Source organism: Tachyglossus aculeatus, chromosome 3, assembly GCF_015852505.1.
Source record: "Tachyglossus aculeatus isolate mTacAcu1 chromosome 3, mTacAcu1.pri, whole genome shotgun sequence".
NCBI lineage: Eukaryota > Metazoa > Chordata > Mammalia > Monotremata > Tachyglossidae > Tachyglossus > Tachyglossus aculeatus.
In genome coordinates this window covers 69,846,282-69,864,345 of record NC_052068.1, presented here as the reverse complement: position 1 = coordinate 69,864,345, position 18,064 = coordinate 69,846,282, and the positions used below count along the sequence as shown (strand labels likewise).

At 45.0% G+C, this 18,064-nt stretch overlaps 1 protein-coding gene across 2 annotated transcripts in view; it reads right to left on the bottom strand.

The window, feature by feature from the left end:
* Positions 1-18,064, bottom strand: part of NNT (nicotinamide nucleotide transhydrogenase) — a 119,345-nt gene that overhangs the window by 49,228 nt on the left and 52,053 nt on the right. For both annotated transcript variants that reach the window (XM_038743499.1, XM_038743500.1), the window contains 7 exons: positions 11,854-11,987; positions 10,358-10,549; positions 9,241-9,394; positions 5,806-5,967; positions 4,535-4,645; positions 2,179-2,324; positions 819-1,014 (listed from right to left, as the gene is read on the bottom strand). In XM_038743499.1, coding sequence (XP_038599427.1) covers positions 819-1,014; positions 2,179-2,324; positions 4,535-4,645; positions 5,806-5,967; positions 9,241-9,394; positions 10,358-10,549; positions 11,854-11,987 — 1,095 coding nt within the window. The remainder of the gene's footprint in view (positions 1-818; positions 1,015-2,178; positions 2,325-4,534; positions 4,646-5,805; positions 5,968-9,240; positions 9,395-10,357; positions 10,550-11,853; positions 11,988-18,064) is intronic.

Here is an 18,064-nt window from a genome sequence, read left to right as displayed (position 1 = left end):
GTGCAAAGCACTGTACTAACCACTGGGAATGGAGGGCATAAATTAGGTAGTGACTTGCCAGAGGTTACACAGAGGGGAATTGACCAAGCAGGGACTAGAAGTCAGGTCTCCTGACTGACAGCCACTGTGCTCTCCTAAGAGCACTGGAGAAGGTACAGAATAGAGCAACCTAGAAAATCAAGGCAACAGAGAATGCCACCCTCCAACAATAATCATGGTGTTTGAAGCTGTAGATGGCAAAATACCAATATACGATCTATAGAGCCCACAATTAAAGCTCTTTTTATAGACAGTAAACAAATACACTGGGTTTCTGCCACGCTTTTTAAGACATTTGAAGCTTTTCTAGAGATGAAAAAGCAAGACTCCAGTACAGACGTGCAATTCCACTAACCAGCATCCTGTTTTCCCTATCAGTAAAACTGAGGTTAAACCACTGTTTTGTCCAAATAGGCTCTTACGTGAATGGAAAAGGTAAGGTTAACCTCTATTAACATTTGGCTCTGAATATCTAATTCTCAGTAGGCTAATAAGTAAAACTACCTGCTGATGTTTCTCAGCCAGTGTGTTAACAGGACATTACCTTCTGGACTGTGAGCCCACTGTTGGGTAGGGACTGTCTCTATATGTTGCCAACTTGTACTTCCCAAGCGCTTAGTACAGTGCTCTGCACACAGTAAGCGCTCAATAAATACGATTGATTGATTGATTACCTAAAAAATGACCTCCTCCAATTTAGCTATGGATAACTTTATGCCCCTAGGTTTGTAATATGGATTAAAATAGCACTTACAGGTGCCACATGGCACCGCGCTTACCAATGGTGCCACCGAGTGCCATGGCTCCAGACATCTGACCTAACAATTCCAGCGACGGCTTGAGACTTCCAAGGGTAGCAGCCAAGCCGCCGGCAACACCCATTATGCCCAGCGCGTTGCCAAGACGAGCAGTTCCTTGGGAGGACAGACCAGCCAGAGCACCGACGCAGCACAGACCCGAACCCAGATACATCATCTTTGGAAAAAGAAGGGGCGGGGGGAAGAATCACATCAGCAAGAGTCAAATTTTCCAGGCTCTTAGCTCTTTCAGCCCAGCATCGAATTTCAGTGCCAACCTAAAGTACTAAAGAGGATGATGTTCATCATCATCATCATTCCCAGTATTTCTTAGGCACCTATTCTCACCTATTCCTATACCTTGTAACCTCCCCAGAGCTTAGAACAGTGCTTTGCACATAGTAAGCGCTTAATAAATGCCATTATTATTATTATTCCCAGTATTTATTACTCACTTAATCGTATTTAATCGCATTGATTGAGTGCTTACTGTGGGCAGAGCACTGTACTACGTGCTTGGGAGAGTACAATACAACAATCAACAGACACGTTCCCTCCCCATGACGAGCTTACAAGTCTAGAGGGGGTGCTTACAGTCTAAGCATCTATTCTGCAGAACACTGTACTGGTTGTCTTCTGGGTGAACAATTCATTCATTCATTCAATTGCACATATTGAGTGCTTAGTGTGTGCACAGCACTGTACTAAGTGCTTGGGAAAATACGATATAATAGACACGTTCCCTGCCCGTGACGAGCTTACAGTCTAGAGTGGGGGCCTACAGTCTAAGCACCTATTCTGCGGAACACTATACTGGTTGTCTCTTGGGTGAACAATTCAATCGTATTTATTGAGCTTACTGAGTGGAGAACACTGTACTAAGCAACTGGGAGAGTACAATACAACAACAGACACAATTCCCATCCACACGAACAATGCCTTACAGGGTGCATGCAGTTTAAGTAAAATACATGATCACTGCCCTTGAGGAGTCTTTAATCTAATCACTGGGGGTAGACAGTAAGACCGAAGTTATAATTCCCTACCAAATCTGAAGCTCCTCTGGAGTAGGGGGAAGGGCTGGAATTTGGTTAACCCCCAAAATGTCTAAGTACCCAGCACTATCTCAAGGTCCTGCAACTGCAAGTCAAGGCCCAGTGCACCCCAGGGGACAATGAGATGCTCCAATTTGAGGCAGAGCTGTCAAAAGGGTAACAACTGACTGGATGGGGAAACTGAATGTCCCTTCACTGCCTGGCATGTGTGATTTACGTCTGAATCCACTGGGAAAAGGCTAAGACAGCAAAGAGACTGAACTGTATAAAGGGGAAAGATCTCTTACCTGTTCAATGTCATAACCGCTGTAGAGAGCAGCAAAGTATCCTCCCACAAAGGTCCCAGTGGGGATCAGGTACAGGTAGTTGTATTCGGGCGGATCGGTGGGACGCTTGAACATGTCCAACATCCTCTGGGTCACCAGGAACCCACCTTAGCAGAGGGAATGAAATCAGAGTCCAGCGAGAAATTGGTTTGGGCCAGAAAACAGCTAAATTGCTGACAGGTCATAAGGTACTGAACTGGCGGTTTTCCTGTTTTCAGACTCATCTTTAGAAACAGAGGATCTGTGTGGACCTAAGTCAGTTTTGAGACTAAAACAATTAAGGATAATACAACTGAAGAGAAATTCGGTGGCACAAAAGAAGCTCCAACATTGTCACACAGCCAAAGCTTATCAGCAGCAGACAGAACTGGCAATGGACCAAAACTCAGGCACACGTGGCCAGAATCTCCATAAGACTGGGGGCTTCTGGAGGCCTCAGACGCTACTCCATGGCCAGAGCTCTGGCCCTACATTACAGAGTCCAAGCCTGCCTTTCCAACTGGAGAATTTTGGGAAGGTTCTGTTTGCAATCAGACTGTGACTTGGGAGTTGGGAAGACTCTGAAGTTAGCCCCCTCTTAGAACTGTCTTCACTGCTTATTTTCATGATGTTAATTTGGGTCGTTTAACCTTTAATTTGCTCTCGCTGTTATTTGTAATTTAATGATGGCATTTATTAAGCGCTTACTATGTGCAAAGCACTGTTCTAAGCACTGGGAAGGTTTCAAGGAGATCAGGTTGTCCCACGGGGGGCTCACAGTCTTAATCCCCATTTTACAGATGAGGCAACTGAGGCACAGAGACGTTAAGTGACTTGCCCAAAGTCACACAGCTGACAATTGGCAGAGCTGGGATTCAAACCCATGACCCCTGACTCCAAAGCCCAGGCTCTTTCCACTGAGCCATGCTGCTTCTCTGTCTTGTCGTTCTATGTATCTATCCTTCCCCACTTAATCAGGAGACGTTACTAAGTTCCTACTGTGTGCAGAGCACTATACTAAGCACTTGGAAGAGGTCAATAGAGGTAAAAGATGCCATCCCTACTTATGATCTAAGGAGGGAGGAAAACAAATTAATGTTTGGGTTGGAGGAAAAAGAGAGTTGAAGTTGGTTAAACAAATAAATAAATGATTAAATGTTTAAATACTTTCCCAAACACTTAGTACAGTACTCTGCACATAGTAAGCACTCAATAAATACTATTATTGATTGATAGAGGCTGTGAATTGATATGTACAGAAGTAGTAGTAGCAGTATTTATTGAGTACCCTGTATAATTGCACTAGGCGTAATGCAGGGTACTCAGCACTTGGGAAGTACAAAACAAGCAAGGGACCCTTGCCGAGAAAAAGCTTACACTCTTTGCTACAAGTGGTTTTGAATACAGAGGAGCTGAAGTCCTACCTGTGTCCTACTGTGTCCTAGTAGATTAACATGTATTTATTCCAGGGTTTAAAACAGTGCCAGACACATAGTAAACCCTTAACAAGTACCATAAAATAATGAGATAATAAATATGGCAGTAAGGGAATGAAGGGGAGTTGCGGCAAGATTTTAAGCGGTGAGAGGGAAAGGGGTCCACTCATGAAGGAGCAGGAACTGGGTTGGATCTGTTGATCTTATATTATTCTAGTGTTTAGCACAGTATTGGGCACCCAGTAAGCCCTTAATAAATGCCATAAAAAACAATATGTAACAATTTTCATTTGACTAAAAGGTAATAATTTTAAATAACATAAGCATATCAAAGATTATTAATCCATTTTCAACTTTCACTAGACCCTGCTGCTTCTTCCTCTTTTCAAATTTCAACTTAGTCATATTTACTGAGCCACGTTCCTAGATTTCTTGTGGTATATTTTTTAGCTGCTAAATCATGTTTTTTTATACCGCGGCAAAATGTTGGTGGTGCCAATTTCCAGCAAATGTCCACGGACACAAATCGACTCTGAAATACGTCTAAATATACTTTCTTATCTATAGATTTCTATGGTGACAATTTCAAGCCATTTTTATTTCTAAAATGATTTTCCAGTTTACTAGTGCAGGAATTAATTTTTAATCACTAGAGTGTCCAGGGCCTAAAGAACCACCGCATAAATCCAAGAAGCTTTCTTTTTTTAAAATGGTTCAAGTGACAATCATCTGTGCAGACAGATTTGTTTTGGAGTGAATTTTGTTCTATGTTTCCTCGGTCTTCATTAGGAAATTGGAACTTATGTATTTCGTGGTGTTGATTCTGCACTAGGAGGACAATGAAAGGATTTATGAAGCACAAGAGCATTTTTACGAAGACCCAGGCAGAAGAATCCTAGTACCTGCAATGTTGACAGAAGATATGAAGGCCGCAAGTGTTGCAAGTCCCTGAGGTGTAGAGGAGGGAAAGTAGTTTCCCCCCATCAGCGCCAATCCACCAACTGCAGTCAAGCCTGTGACCGAGGACAAACAAACCGGCAGAACGTGAGATACCTTCTGAGCCAAGGACAACATCTGTACCAATTGTTGGACCAATATATATTAGAAGCTCCAAGTTCTTTGACTCATGAATGACGTCTGGAGAACTAGCATCATAAAGACTCTGAAAGACCGATTTAAGGCAACCTGGAAAAGAGTCACTTCACCTGTCTGGGAGAAAATGGGTACAAAGACTATGTGTAGTTAACAATACAGACCACTTTATGTTACTGCCAGCAGAACCTTTGAGGAGTGGACCAGCCTGCAAAAGTTACACGTGCTTGTGTCTTTTGTGTTTAAGACTAATTTAAGGTGTCTGAACTGAGTTTATAGCTGAGTTTAAAAAAAAAACCTGTTAATAAAACTAGCAGGAACACAGTCAAGCACACAAAAAGGCTTTGTTTTGGATGCCTTGGTGGGCATTCCCCGGTGTCTGGCGTCTTTCTGGGAATAAGAAACCGACCTGTCACTTGGAGTTTGAATTTTCATGAAAGTCAAAACGTAAACCAATGCCCGCAAAGTCACTGGGTAGGTGGAGGGTGTTCATTCTACGGGGTTTTCTTTGTTACAAAAGCAGGAAGCTTATAGAGACTCCGCTTTGTGGGGGAGGCCCCTGCTCTGGGAGTTCCCACGGCTACACCACAGAACCGATGCAACTCTTAGGAAACCTCCCTGTGGGCTACTGTTGGCCTAGGATTGCCGAAAACTAGCTCTGCATAAACCTGCTTTAGAATACAGTACCTTGTCTGTTTCCAAATGTAGAAATTGGACTTGTTGGGCAAATACACAAATAAGGAGAACTCAAAATGTCCAGGTGCAACACATGCAAATGTGGAAGGGGTCCTTGGATTTCCCAGAAATCAATCCATTTTCCTTACACTGTTTAAGAACTCAAGGGCACCTCTCAAGGAAGCCCTTCAGTACCAAATGGATGATACAATTACCTGCCACCCCTTAAATCCCCTGAGCATTCCCCCCCTCACACTGGACAGAACAGATTTCCCTTAGATCCGACCTCAAGAGCAAAGTGAGATGATAGACAACAAAAGTGGCCCTGCCTACAGCCTGCGAGAACCCCACCGCCAGCGGGAGGTGGCCTCCAAAAACCCGAAGGAATCCTAAGTCGATCCCCTACCTGAGATGGCATTGGTCACAGACATCAGTGGCGAATGCAGAGCGGGTGTCACGCCCCAGACGGTGTGGTAGCCCACGATGCCGGCTAAGCCGAAAGTCGTCACCATCTGAGAGAAGGCAGAAGTGGGGGCCGCGATCCCCAGCCCGAGCAAACCAGTCACCCCTAGAGAAGACAAGCAGAGAGGGAGTGCATGACCGGGCGGCCCACTCCTTTAGAGAGTTTAAGGCCCACGATGAAGAAAATAATTGCAATACTCAGTGGCAGCAACTGACACAGGAAATTTGGATGGTAATGAGGAGCCATATTTTTTGGGGGGGCCCCCACGGCATCCTCATCAATGCTGCCTCCCTTCTCAATCCCCAAAAGATGCATTTTTTGAAGACCTCGTATGGTAGACTGAAGAGCCACTTTAATATCAGTTTGCACTCCTTCCTCTGAACAAAGACCAGGCTCTTGCAATCCAACTATTACAAAGCTATTCTACTCGTTAAGGGTGCATATCTCTTCCACTCTATCAGGATTCTCTCACAGGGCAGAAGAGCATGACTACTTTTCCGGTCCAGTCTTGTGCCACATTCAGATATAATAATAATAATAAAAGAATAATAATAATAATAATAATGGTAATTGTTAAGCACTTTACTATGTGCCAAGCACTGTTCTAAATGCTGGGGTAGATATAGGGTAATAATAATAATAATAATAATGATGATGATGGCATTTGTCAAGCACTTACTATGTGCCGAGCACTGTTCTAAGCACTGGGGATGATACAAGGTAATCAGGTTGTCCCACTTGGGGCTCATAGTCTTAATCCTCATTTTACAGATGAGGTAACAGGCACAGAGAAATTAAGTGACTTGCTCAAAGTCATACAGCTGGTCAGTGGCAGAGCCGGAATTTGAACCCACGACCTCTGACTCCCAAGCGCATGCTCTTTCCACTATGCCACGCTGCTTCCTTGTCCCACACAGGGCTAAACCCTCTTAATCCCCATTTTACAGATGAGGTAACTGAGGTCCAGAGAAGTGAAGTGACTTGCCCAGGGTCACACGCAGGCATGTGGTAGAGGGAATAGAACCTGTGACCTTCTGACTCCCAGCCCCAAGCTCTGTCCACTGAACCTCGCTGCTTCTCTGGATCAAGGAGGATTTTTAAAAGCCAGAAGAGAGTTTCCCTCTCTTCAGCACCATCCCAAAGCACACGGTCCCTGCCAGCCCAAGAAGCATGGGTTTTGCAATTGCTCCTGAATCAAGCACCCTGGCCAGCTTGGAGCACGCCAGTTTCAGCACCGTCAGCAAATGTGACTCAGAAAAGGAAAAGCACCAATTGACTTAAGACTGTGCAGAATATAAACAGTCAGTTCTGAACATACATTTTTAATTAACACCTTATTTAATGGCAAACATGTGCCACGCTGGTCCTCTGCAGAAAAAAAAAATGGGGTTACTAAGTGGTCAGTGGAAATAAAAATGATAGCAAGGGGACCCAAAGCTGGAGTACAACTTTGCCAGTGCAATGACCTCCCTGAAGCAAGCTGTCTTTCTACAGTTGTAATAGCAGTACTGAAAGCAGTGTGACCTAGTGGAAAGAACACGGGCTTGGGAATCAGAGGGTCTGAGTTCTAATCCCAACTCTGCCACCTGTCTGCTTTTGTGACCTGGGATGATTCAATCCCCTTACCTTCTCTGTGCCTCAGTCTCCTCACCTGTAAAAAGGAGATTCAATATCTGTTCTTCCTCTCAGACTGTGAGCCCCCATGTGGGGCAGAGACGGTGTCCGACATGCTTATCTTGCATCTACCCTGAGTTTAGTACAGTGCTTGGCACAGAGTTAGCATTTAACAATTCTCATAATTAACATTATAATTATCTTTCACCAGGAAAAAGGGCATATTTAGCCAAAATATCTCCTAAGCATTTGAACAGGGAACGTATTTACCAACTATGTTAGTAAGAGAAGCAGTGTGGCTCAATGGAAAGAGCCCAGGCTTGGGAGACAGAGGTCATGGGTTTAAATCCCGGCTCTGCCACTTGTCAGCTGTGTGACTTTGAGCCAGTCACTTAACTTATCTGTGCCTCAGTTCCCTTATCTGTAAAATGGGGATTAAGACTGTGAGCCCCCCCATGGGACAACCTGATTGCCTTGTATCCTCCCCAGTGCTTAGAACAGTGCTTTGCACATAGTCAGCACTCAACAAATGCCATCATTATTATTATTATTATTATTATTGCACTCTCCCAAGAGCGTGGTACAGCACTCTACACACAGTAAATGCTCAATACATACCACTGGTGGATAAAGAACTCAGGTGTCATGTTTATCTACAGTCCTGCATTGTTGGTGGTTCAAATGAAACTAGACTAACAGAGTTTTCCACTCTGTAATTTGGAAGCCTAAATGCCTCCTTATCTACCCTGCAAATCATCTGCAGCATTACCAGGCATCACTAATCTACAATCACACTTATCCTGTACTGTTCCAACACAGCAATTAAAAACAAATCATGTCACTCTGGCTAAAAATGAAAAGAGACAAAATATTAAACGGTTAAAGGTTTTGTTTAGTTTTTCAGTTATCCGACATAAAGAAGTGACTAAATACCCACTAGTTATTTCTGTTCTTAGGAATAACATGCTTGATTCTTCTCTTGATAGTTCACCTCTTTCATAATTCATTTCTTACATGCAGTAAAGACAGGCTTATGGGAAATGGCTGTCTCACAAAAAAACTTACAATCAAATAAAAACATACACATGTATGTACAAAAGAATCATTGTAGCACTTTAAAGGAAGCTAACACAGTGGTGAAGAATTTTCAAATATTTTCTCAAAGAGTACCACCGACCTGTGGAGAGACAGAAATGCAAAAATACTTTTGTTTTTTTGTTTTTTTTTATGGACTTTAAGCATTTATTATGTGCCAGGCACGGTACTGAGGGCCGAGGTGGATATATAAAATAACCAGGTTGGACACAGTCCAGGTCTCACATGGGGCTCACAGTCTTAATCCCCATTTTACAGATGAGGTAACTGAGGCCCACAGAAGTGACTTACCCAAGGGCACACAGCAAACAAGTAACGGAGCAGGGATTAGAACCCACATCCTTTTGACACCCAGGCCCAAGCTCTATCCAGCAGGCCACACTGTTTCTTTTGGCCACGTTGCTTCTCCTGGATTGTCAATGCCACTCCTAATATTTCCACTGAGAAGACTACTATTTTCAACTGAGGAGAGGTCCCCAAGAACAGGTATATTTACCCCCAATTCTACCAGGCCTGGCAGCTAATGAAACCTAGTGAAAATATAAATGTTCACTGGATTTCTTTTAAGCTAATTTTGGTTCCCTGTGCTCCTGGATCATTTACAAAACATAAGGCACAAGTCATTGCACTCGATCCCCACAAGGTATGAAGCTGGCCCTGTTTTCACACCTGCGGTGTATACAGATGCGGTAGTCATGGTCTTCTGAAATGGTGTAATAGTAGCTGCTTTCTCGGCTTCCAGCTCAGCTACTGACTTCTGTTTCACAGGGGCTCCCTGAGGAATCTTTTTTGGTACTGGTGCTGGGAAAATCACCTTGCCATCCTAGCAGAGATGAAGAAATAAGGTTAAAAGATTCACCTTGGCAGCATAAAAATGTTTATGGAGGACAAGCATGGACCGACTTCCTTCACGTAAAAAAGATGCTTCCATTTTAAAAGACAACTCATACATGATAAATTCCAGCACACCAAAGATTCTCATAACACACGCAAACCCAAAATAGGACTTTTCTCTGAACCAAGGATTGGGAATGACTAGATAAAGGAGCAGACAATGACTGGCTCTGCCTGGAGCAAGTCAGCAGCAAATGGAAAAGATCTCTCCCTCTGCTCGTGTCGAGAGAGAAACGGCGGTCAAGGTTGTTGACTTGTGAGCCAGAAAACCTTAGGGGGGTTGGCTACCAGAACTTGGGATGCAATTCAGCCACAAATGGTGGAAAAATATGAGTTAGGGATTGCATCTATGGTTGTCGTTTCCAACTTGGTGGGGGGTCGGGGGGCCTGTTTCCACTGACCAGCCGCTGCTGCCCAATAATGCTTGCTGCACCGTGTCTCAACATCTTGAACTCCAGAGACTGACTTTTGAATCTACCAGTGTGACAATGGCATGGGAGGACAGAATGGGGGGTGGGGGGGCAAGTCAGAGAGAAGCAGGAGAAGAAGAGGACGTAAAAGCCTAAAATACCACTTGTCCATCAAGGGGATAGATAATGGCAAAACCTGGGCAGAATGGTGGGGAGGAAGAAGGCCTCTGAAAGAAAACCAATGCCTTGAGAACACAACATTTGGATCTCATTAGCAAGGGAAAATCAGGTAGGATCCCGTTCCTGATTCTCATGGGGCTCAAAGGCCAAGGGGGAAAGAGAACAGATACTGGATCCCCTTTTTACAGAGGAGGACACCGAAGGACAGAGAAGCAAAGAGATGTGCCCAGAGTCACGCAGCATCCGCACTCTGGTCAAAATCTTTACTGTTTCACCATGAGCAGGGGAATCTGAATCCTTACCTTCATTACTACTGTCCCCCTAACTACATGGCCCATCGTTCCAAAGTCAAATTCATCCTTCACATCTAAATAGAAGTTGTCTTTGTCGGGGCTGATGGCCTTCAGAAGCTTGGTGATGTTGTTGGAGTACAGAGTGCTGGCTTGAGTCGCCATGCGGCTAGGCAGGTCCGTATAGCCGATGTGAGTTACTCCCTAAGAGTGGGAACATTGATATAAAGAATAAAAACCAAAAGCTTTCCTTCCAGAGACACCACTACTATTTTCATTATTCATTCATTCATTCATTAATATTTATTAAGCCTTTATTGTGTGCCGAGCACCGTACTAAGCACTGGGAGAGTACAACAGAACAATAAACAGACACATTCACTGCCCAAAATGAGCTTACAATCTCGAGAAGGAGACAGATATGAATATAAATAAATTACAGATACGTACATAAGTGCTTTGGTGTTGGGAATGGGGGTGAATAAAGGGAGCAGGTCACGGCAATGCAGAAGGGAGTGGGAGAAGAGAAAAGGAGGGCTTAGTCAGGGAAGGCCTCTTGGAGGAGATGTGCTTTCAATACGGCTTCTAATGGGGAGAGGGCATGGGGGTTTGAGGGGGGAAGAGCAATTGTCTGTCAGATATGAGGAGGGAGGGCATTCCAGGCCAGAGGCATGATGTGGGTGAGGGGTCAGCAGTGAGACAGATGAGACTGAGGTACAGTGAGAAGGTTAGCATTAGAGGAGTGAAGTGTACAGCCTACTACTACTAATAATAATAATGATGGTATTTGTTAAGTGCTTACTATGTATCAAGCACTGTTCAAAGCGCTGGGTTAGAAGCTAAACAGGCTGGACATAGTCCCTGTCCCACATGGGGCTTACATTCTATATAGGAGAGAGAATAGGTATTTAATCCCCATTTATAGATGAGGAAATTGAGTCATAGAGAAGTTATGTGACTCGCCCAGGGTCACACACTAGGCAGAAGCAGCGTGGCTCAGTGGAAAGAGCCCGGGCTTTGGAGTCAGAGGTCGTGGGTTCAAATCCTGGCTCTGCCACTTGTCAGCTGGGTGACTTTGGGCAAGTCACTTAACTTCTCTGGGCCTCAGTTACCTCATCTGTAAAATGGGGATTAAGACTGTGAGACCCCAGTGGGACAACCTCATCACTTTGTAACCTCCCCAGTACAGTGCTTTGCACATAGTAAGCACTTAATAAATGCCATTATTATCATTATTATAACTGGAGGAGCCAGGATTAGAACCCAGTTGCTCTGATTCCCAGGCCCATGATCTTTCCACTAGACCAGGCGCCTGTTACAAAATTTCCCCAGTTGTAACATTTCATTTTTCAGGGCCTTCGTTTCCATTAATAGTAAAATCTGTTTAATAAAAATCAGCAATATTTGAGAAGTATGGAAAGACTTGCTGTTTTGGGGGGAGTAGGCTATTTGCTTTCCACTATCAACCAAAGGAACTGCTTCCATAATGACCATCGTTATGCCGATACCTTATGAACATAAAGTTCTCCTGGCTTAGTGGTTTCAAAGTTTCCTCCAGCTTCAGCGGCCAAATCCACGACAACGGAACCTTCTTTCATCGACTCAATCATGTCCTTACGGAATAAGACAGGGGCTTTTTTACCTGGTAAAATCACAAGAGGATGCCGGTTATAATAAGGTTAAACCATACCTGCAAATTTGAATGACAACCCCCCAGTCACCAGAAACTGATGCTCGATAGAGAAGAAAGCAAAGATGGAAAATTAAGTCAATTTGCAAAGGCAAAAGACACCTCCAGTTTCGAAAGGTGCAATTTAAGGGAATTACCATTGAGAACTTTTAACGAACTGGTGAATCTCCAGGCTCGACTATTTCTCCTATACACCGACCCTCAATAAATAATCCTAAGTCATGTTTACTATTGAAATAGCTGAAAAATCTTTTTTTATGGCAAAAGACTAGAAACACAAGCCTCAACATCACCATTCTCTAGGGGCTGAATAATAATAATCATAATGGCATTTATTAAGCGCTTACTATGTGCAAAGCACTGTTCTAAGCACTGGGGAGGTTACAAGGTGATCAGGTTGTCCCATGGGGGCTCACAGTCTTTATCCCCATTTTACAGATGAGATAACAGAGGCCCAGAGAAGTGAAGTGACTTGCTCAAAGTCACACAGCTGACAAGTGGCGGAGTCAGGATTTGAACCCATGACCTCTGACTCGAAAGCCCGTGCTCTTTCCACTGAGCCACTCTGCTTCTCAGCTGAAGAAACAGCTGTTCCACCACACATGTATGGAACTGGTCTGTAGATCCACAGGGTAAGTGGAGAATGCCCACCAATATATTATCACACCTGAGAAGAGGTCCAGGTGAGTTTCCATCTATTGAGGAGCGACGGTTCAGCTAGCAGAATCAAGGTGCTCCAAAGAATAAGTATTTACAGAGCACTTATTTACGACGGGAAACGGCATAGCTTAATGTAAAAGAGCAGAGGCCTAGCAGTCGGAGGACTTGAATTCTACTCCCGGCTCTGCCACGAGTCTGCTTTGTGACCTTGGGCAAGTCACCTAATTTCCCTGTGACTGTTTCCACAATTGTACACTCGGGATTCAATACCCGCTCTCCCTCCCACTTAGACTGTGAGCCCATGTGGGACAGGGACTATGTCCAACCTAATTAAATTGTATCTACCCCAGCGCTTAAAACAGAGCTTGACATAAAGTAAGCACTTAATAAATCCATAACAACAAAATAATTATATATAACCTGCTGGGTACAGAGTATTGTACTAGGACACTGGGAGTAAAATAAAATCTAAAAATAATCTAAATCTGCCCTCAAGGTAGATACAATCAAATGTGGGAGGCAGAGAGTAGACGTACAGTGGTTCCTGTGCCCAGATGGCCCCACTGTGCCATCAGTGCCAACTTGTACTTCCCAAGCGCTTAGTACAGTGCTCTACACACAGTAAGCGCTCAATAAATATGACTGAATGAATGAAACAGTGGTGAAGGCTTCTGCCTGAAGGCATTTTGTGACATCATCAATCGTATTTATTGAGCGCTTACTATGTGCAGAGCACTGTACTAAGCGCTTGGGAAGTACAAATTGGCAACATATAGAGACAGTCCCTACCCAACAGTGGGCTCACAGTCTAAAACATGAAGACATGAATAGTCTCAGTAGGTAGCCTGAAAAATAGCATGAAAAATAGCAGGCTAACGTGATGGGTCCCCTCTCAGGGTCATACCTGAAGAGTTTCCAGTACTCTGTCAGTCACAACTATGGGAGGGAGAGTCCCGCAGCGTGGCTCAGTGGAAAGAGCAAGGGCTTGGGAGCCAGAGGTCATGGGTTCTAATCCCGGCTCTGCCACTTGTCAGCTATGTGACTTTGGGCAAGTCACTTAACTTCTCTGTGCCTCAGTTACCTCATCTGTAAAATGGGGATTAAAACTGTGAGCCCCACGTGGGACAAGCTGATCACCTTATATCCCCCCCAAGCGCTTAGAACAGTGCTTTGCACACAGTAAGCACTTAACAAATGCCATCATTATTATTATTATTATTATTATACCCATTCCATTACTAGCTTGGCCAGTGGAGTGGAAGGCAATCTGGTACAAGTCAAAACTCTCCTGTGCTGGGCAGCAGCAGCATGGGAGAGAGTCAAGGGCAGAGACTCGTTTACTGCGCTGAAGGAGGCAATGGTAAACTACTTCCATATTTTTACCAAGAAAACTCTACGGAATCGCTACCAGAGCGATTGCAGATGGAGGTGGGACATTCTGGGAGAGATGTGACTGTGGTGTCACTATGGGTCGGGCACAACTCAACAGCGTAAGACAACAATAAATGTGGTGGGTAGGTAATGATGGTACTTGTTAAGCGCTTACTATGTGTCAAGCCCTGTTCTAAGAGCTGGGGTGGAGACAAGCTAATCAGGTTGGACACGATCCACTTCCCACACGGAGCTCACAGCCTTCCTCCCCATTTTACAGATGAGGGAACTGAGAAGTGAAGTGACTTGCCAGAGGTCCCAAAGGAGACAAGTGGTGGAGCCGGGATTAGGACCCAGGTCCTTCTTTCTTTCATTCAATCGCATTTATTGAGCACTTATTGTGTGTGGAGCTCTGTACTAAGCGCTTGGGCGAGTACAGTACAACAATGAACAGACATATTCCCTGCCCACAACAAACTTACAGTCTAGAGGACTCCCAGGCTCACTGTGGGTAAAGAGCATAGCAGCTCGTACAGCAACCACACGCTGGGTTAGGGAGTCCGGGCTCAGCACTGGCACTGGGTGAGGGGCACTTTGGCTGAAAAAGTCAAAAGTCCTCGCAGATGCTTCATAAAGCACTGCAACCCTGCCCACCTACCACTCAGTGCACTCTCCGCTCCAGTGCAACTACGACGGGCAGTGCCAAGAGAGTAGCACTGTGCCAACTACTAGCGCTATCAGCATGATCTAGTGGATAAAGCAAGGGCCTCGGAGTTAGAAGGACCTGGTTTCAATCCCAGCTCTGCCACTCGTCTGCTATGTGACCTTAGGCAAGTCACTTCACGTCTCTGTCGCTCAGTTCCCTCATCTGTAAAATGGGGGTTAAGACTGTGAGTCCTAGTGGGACAGGGACTGTATCCAACCCTTTTACCTTGTATCAATCAATCAATCAATCAATCAATCAATCGTATTTATTGAGCGCTTACTATGTGCAGAGCACTGTACTAAGCGCTTGGGAAGTACAAACTGGCATCACATAGAGACAGTCCCTACCCAACAGTGGGCTCACAGTCTAAAAGGGGGAGACAGAGAACAGAACCAAACATACCAACAAAATAAAATAAGTAGGATAGAAATGTACAAGTAAAATAAATAAATAAATAAATAAATAGAGTAATAAATATGTACAACCATATATACATATATACAGGTGCTGTGGGGAAGGGAAGGAGGTAAGACGGGGGGATGGAGAGGGGGACGAGGGGGAGAGGAAAGAAGGGGCTCAGTCTGGGAAGGCCTCCTGGAGGAGGTGAGCTCTCAGCAGGGCCTTGAAGGGAGGAAGAGAGCTAGCTTGGCGGATGGGCAGAGGGAGGGCATTCCAGGCCCGGGGGATGACGTGGGCCGGGGTTCGATGGCGGGACAGGCGAGAGCGAGGTACAATGAGGAGATTAGCGGTGGAGGAGCGGAGGGTGCGGGCTGGGCAGTAGAAGGAGAGAAGGGAGGTGAGGTAGGAGGGGGCGAGGTGATGGACAGCCTTGAAGCCCGGGGTGAGGAGTTTCTGCCTGATGCGCAGATTGATCGGTAGCCATTGGAGGTTTTTGAGGAGGGGAGTAATATGTCCAGAGCTACTCTGGTGCTTAGTACAGCACCTGGCACCTAGTATGCGCTTAAATACTACGATTAGAACGATTACTATAATCAATTCCTCCGCAGAGGTGCTCGGTCCTGAAGTCTCAGGTTCGAAGCTCATAGAGAAGCAGCGTGGTTCAGTGGAAAGAGCACGGGCTCTGGAGCCAGGGGTTCGAATTGCCAGCTGTGTGACTTTGGGCAAGTCACTTAACTTCTCTGTGACTCAGTTCCCTCATCTGTAAAATGGGGATTAAGACTGTGAGCCCCCCGTGGGACAACCTGATCTCCTTGTAACCTCCCCAGTGCTTAGAACAGTGCTTTGCACATAGTAAGCGCTTAATAAATGCCATCATTATTATTATTATTATCCATTGTTCCCGGTGGGTTACTGCGCATGGCCACAGTGAGAGCAAGAGGAAAAATATGGATTCCAACCGGCAATGGCACAAGTGTAAAAAAAAAAATACGTGAAGTACATTCATTGATAAACACGTAAAAGCTCAGGGCGGCTGTTATGTTGATGTAACCAAAGGAGGTGGAAATTAGACAGGGAAATCCCTCTGGAAGAGGATGGTTTTCTGGAGGCTTTGATGGTGAACAGGCTAGGGGTTAGGAGAATGGAATTAGGGGCCTCAGGCTGAGGGGTGAATGGGTCCAGATTCTGGGGATATGGAAAGATGATTACGGTATCTGTCAAGCACTTACCATGTCCCAAGCACTGAGGATAGATACATGTCAATCAAGTACGACACCGACCCTGTCTCCCATGGGGCTCACGGTCCAAGCGGGAGGGAGAAAAGGCATTAAATCCCCATTTTACAGATGAGGACACTAAAGCACAGAGAAGTCACGAGATTTGCCCAAGGTCACACAGCAGGCAAGTGGCAGAGCTGAGACTAGAACCCAGGACCTCTGACTCCCAAGTCTGTGTTCTATCCACAAGGCAACACTGCTTCTCTCGCCTCCCTCCTCGGTGTTCAGAGAACTACAGAAACAAGGTGGGAATAAGATCCACAGCTTTCCTTCCTGGGGCATTTAAAATGCGCCCAGTGTAATGGCTGGTTTGGGTTGTCTTTCTGTTTTGCTTTTATTTTTTTCAATGGCATTTACTAAGCATTTATACTATTTGTCAGGCACTGTACTAAGTGCTGGTGCAGATACAAGCTAATCAAGTTGGATACAGCTCGCGTCCCAAATGGGGCTCACAGTCTTAAACCCCATTTGACAGATGAGGTCCCTGAGACAGAGAAATGAAGTGACTTGCCCAAATTCACACAGTGGACAAGTGCCAGAGCCAGAATTAAATGACGACCCTCCCACTGCAAATCTGGAAAGTAGGGGAGGGAGGTGGCAGGGAGAAGGGAGTAGGCCTCATCTGAAAATTAGCCAAAGGTTCCTCTGCCCATGAGAGTTGTGTGACTGAAGCTGGTTTGGGAGACAGGCTTAGGGCAAAGTTTTAATAGCATTTCTCAGGCAAGGCCAATCTCCTTCCCCTCCAGGTGGAGAAAGAAGCTAAGCTACGTGATGGTAACAGCCACCTGGAGTTCCCTATAGGGACAGAGCGAAACACTCTCCTGAGATTGTGCCCTGAGGTCCTCTCCACCATGAAAAACCCTAAGTCTTACAGTGCCACATCCTCCAGACCTCCGGGACGATCGCTCCAGAGAACAAGGAAGATGCCAAGCTACTGAGAAAATGAGGAGATAGTGGAACACCTAGATATCTTTTCCAAACGAAAATATCCTACCTTAGGGATGCCGTCTAAGGGAAAGGCTAAGTGAGCTTGGAAAAGATCACGGAACTGGAAATGAGACGAGACCTGAGTCTCCACCAAACTCTATCACTGTGACACAGAACAGATTGTGTCAGCTCTCTGAAACTCACTAAAATAAGTATTTCAAAATATTTGTTCCTTTCCTGCTTCACGGCAACACTGCTGGCCACCTTACCAAACTGAGGGTATATCCAACGGCCAACTCTTGTTCCTGCTTTACTGATTTATGAACTTCATTTATTCATTTTTCCACACTCTTGTTCTTAACGGTCGTATCTACATGAATGTATGCCTGCCTTCCCCATCACACTGTAAACTCCTCAAGAGCAGAAGACTGTGTGTTTTTTGCTTTTATTGTCGTCTTCCAAGTCACTAGTCCAGTACCATGCATCCATCAGGTACCCTCTACAGTGCTTTGCAAATCAAACGATAGTATTCATTGAGCACTTATGTACAAAGCACTATGGAGAGTACAATTCAGTAAGTGCTCAGTACTTTGCTCTGTACATGCACGTGCTCAGTTCAGTTGAATGAATCAATCAGCAGAGGCATTTAGGTGCTGACACTGTAATAATAATAATAACTGTGGTATTTG